Below are 2,742 nucleotides of genomic sequence, written 5' to 3'. Positions count from 1 at the left end.
GGCTGATTAAAGTCCTTGTGCTGTGTCTGTGCTGCTGAGCTGGGCTGGGCTCCTGGCACAGAGGCAGCTCCTGGTCACCAAGAAGAGCTTCAAAAGCACATTTCTCTGGATGAGCAGCTCTTGTGCCAGCCCAGCAGGGCTGGGGCACTGCCTGCAGCCAGCCCGGGCACAGCCCAGAGGCACAGAGAGCTTCAATCAGTCAGGGCTGGGAAGGGGCTGAGAAGTGCCTGGGGCACAATCACTGCCAGCCCTTGGCACAGGAACCTCTGGCTGCAGGACAATGCAGCTGCAGCTCCTGGAGCCATCTCCTCAAGCTGCAACATCCCAATGCCTGCAGAGCCTGTGAGTACATTCTCTGCTTGTCTCTTGTGCAGAGCAGCCAGGGGTGCCCAGGGCTGTCCTGCAGAGCAGGGTCCTGCAGCCCAGGGCGCTGTGCTGGGGCAGGGACTCTGCTGCCTGCCAGGGACAGCTCTCAGCCAGCCCTGGCAGCTGCTCCCAGCGCTGGGGGACAAGATCTGGCTGGGAGGAGACAGCTGGTGAGGCTTGGAAGTGTTCTCCTTGTGTGGGGAGGATGCTGCATTGTTCAGGACTGCTCCCAGCATGGCATTTAACTGCAGAACATTTCCAAGTAGATTATTCAGGGAGCACAGCAAGGCAGGACCTGAATAAATGGGAAAATCCTGCTTTATTAATCTACTTCTCTAGGTTGTATGGATGGGAAATTGCACACAGATATTGATCCCTCAGTTCAGGTAGAAATTTTTTTTTTTCTGAGATCTTAGAAAACCAGGCAGTGAAAGAAATCAGCCCTTAGGGGCAGCATCAGTGTCACTTTTCCAACAGCTCCTTAAGGTTTTTACCATGTTTCCATCAGAGCCTGCAGAGCCAGAGCTGCCCCTGAGCAGTGCCTGAGCTGGGAGGGCTCTGCAGGGCAGAGCTGAGCCCCCAGGGCTGGGCTGGGCTCTGGCAGCACTGGCAGGGCCCAGCCCTGGGCACAGGGAAGCAGCTGCTGGCAGGGACAGCTCCAGGCAGCAGAGCCCTGGGCAGGCAGTGGGGGGAAAAGTGCCCTCAGGCTGTGCTGGGATATTTCAAGTCCTCTCCACACCCAACTATTCCATGTTTATGTTTTTTACAGATCCCCATGCCAAGGCACAGCAAATGTCCAACAGCAGCTGCATCAGGCACTTCCTGCTGCTGGCATTGGCAGACACGCGGCAGCTGCAGCTCCTGCACTTCTGCCTCTTGCTGGGCATCTCCCTGGCTGCCCTCCTGGGCAACGGCCTCATCATCAGCGCCGTAGCCTGCGGCCACCACCTGCACACGCCCATGTTCTTCTTCCTGCTCAACCTGGCCCTCGCCGACCTGGGCTCCATCTGCACCACTGTCCCCAAAGCCATGCACAATTCCCTCTGGGACACCAGGAACATCTCCTACACTGGATGTGCCACACAACTCTTTCTGATTTACTTCTTCCTTGGATCAGAGTTTTTCCTCCTGACCATCATGTGCTATGACCGCTACGTGTCCATCTGCAAACCCCTGCACTACGGGACCCTCCTGGGCAGCAGAGCTTGTGCCCACATGGCAGCAGCTGCCTGGGCCAGTGCCTTTCTATATTCACTGCTGCACACAGCCAATACATTTTCCCTCCCCCTGTGCCATGGCAATGCCCTGGGCCAGTTCTTCTGTGAAATTCCAGAGATCCTCAAGCTCTCGTGCTCACACTCAAACCTCAGGGAACTGGGGCTCATTGTTGTTAGTTCCTGTTTGGTATTGGGTTGTTTCATGTTCATTGTTTTCTCCTATGTGCAGATCTTTAGGGTCGTGCTGAGGATCCCCTCTGAGCAGGGACGGCACAAAGCCTTTTCCACCTGCCTCCCTCACCTGGCTGTGGTCTCTCTGTTCCTCAGTACTGTTATCTTTGCTCACCTGAAGCCCCCCTCCATGTCCTCCCCATCCCTGGATCTGGCCCTGTCAGTTCTGTACTCGGTGGTGCCTCCAGCTCTCAACCCCCTCATCTACAGCCTGAGGAACCAAGAGCTCAAGGCTGCAGGGTGGAGACTGATGACTGGATGCTTTCAGAAACATTGAACTGCTGGAAAAATACTGCAAAGCACTTGTAAAAAAATCATCTTTGACACTTCTTGTTAGTTTAATTTGAGTGGTTCTTGTCTTTTTTTTACTTTTTCAATATTGTCCACAAATAAATGTCAATGTTTGTGCCATTTCCCATTTTGGTTCTCTCCACCTTCCCTGTAGCCACAGACTTTGTCAGTGAGGGATTGTGCTCTCAATGGCTTTAAAGGAATTAAAGGATCTCCCAGCAGAGTTTTCTGCAGAGATGCCCTTTTGTTGCCTTCTCTGGGGCTGCAGCAGCAATGTCTGTGTGCAGAGCTGGGGCAGATCAGTGCTGGCCCAGCAGCTGTGCCCAGCAGCAGCAGCAGCAGCAGCACTTGGTGTTGCCAGTGCTGCTGCCGTGGCCCTGCCCCGCTGCCCTGGTGGCCCTGGTGTTGCTGCAGGGCCTGAGTGCTCTCGGGGCCGGGCACAGCCCTGGGGGTGGCAGTGCCGGGGCTGCAGCAGGGACAGGCCATGGGCACTGCTGGGGCAGCGCTGATGCCTCAGGCCAGGCCCTGGGGGCTCCAGGCTCCTTGCCCAGGCTCTCTCCAGAACACGGCCAGGCCAATGCTCAGCACAGAAACCCCCGTCAGCAGCCCCAGGCTGGCCGTGGGCAGGCTGGGGGCA

General features: G+C 56.3%; 1 protein-coding gene across 1 annotated transcript; it reads left to right on the top strand.

Moving 5' to 3' along the window:
- The first annotated feature begins 1,158 nt into the window (after window positions 1–1,158).
- On the top strand, window positions 1,159–2,091 carry LOC139603964 (olfactory receptor 14A16-like). Its single transcript, XM_071454962.1, has one exon. It carries the CDS (start codon window positions 1,159–1,161, stop codon window positions 2,089–2,091), a length of 933 nt encoding a protein of 310 aa, XP_071311063.1.
- Window positions 2,092–2,742: the final 651 nt, after the last annotated feature.

The sequence above is a fragment of the Agelaius tricolor genome, unplaced genomic scaffold, assembly GCF_023055355.1.
Source record: "Agelaius tricolor isolate 1412-34295 unplaced genomic scaffold, bAgeTri1.0.p SCAF_43, whole genome shotgun sequence".
Taxonomy (NCBI): Eukaryota; Metazoa; Chordata; class Aves; order Passeriformes; family Icteridae; genus Agelaius; species Agelaius tricolor.
This window is presented reverse-complemented; position numbering and strand designations above follow the sequence as displayed.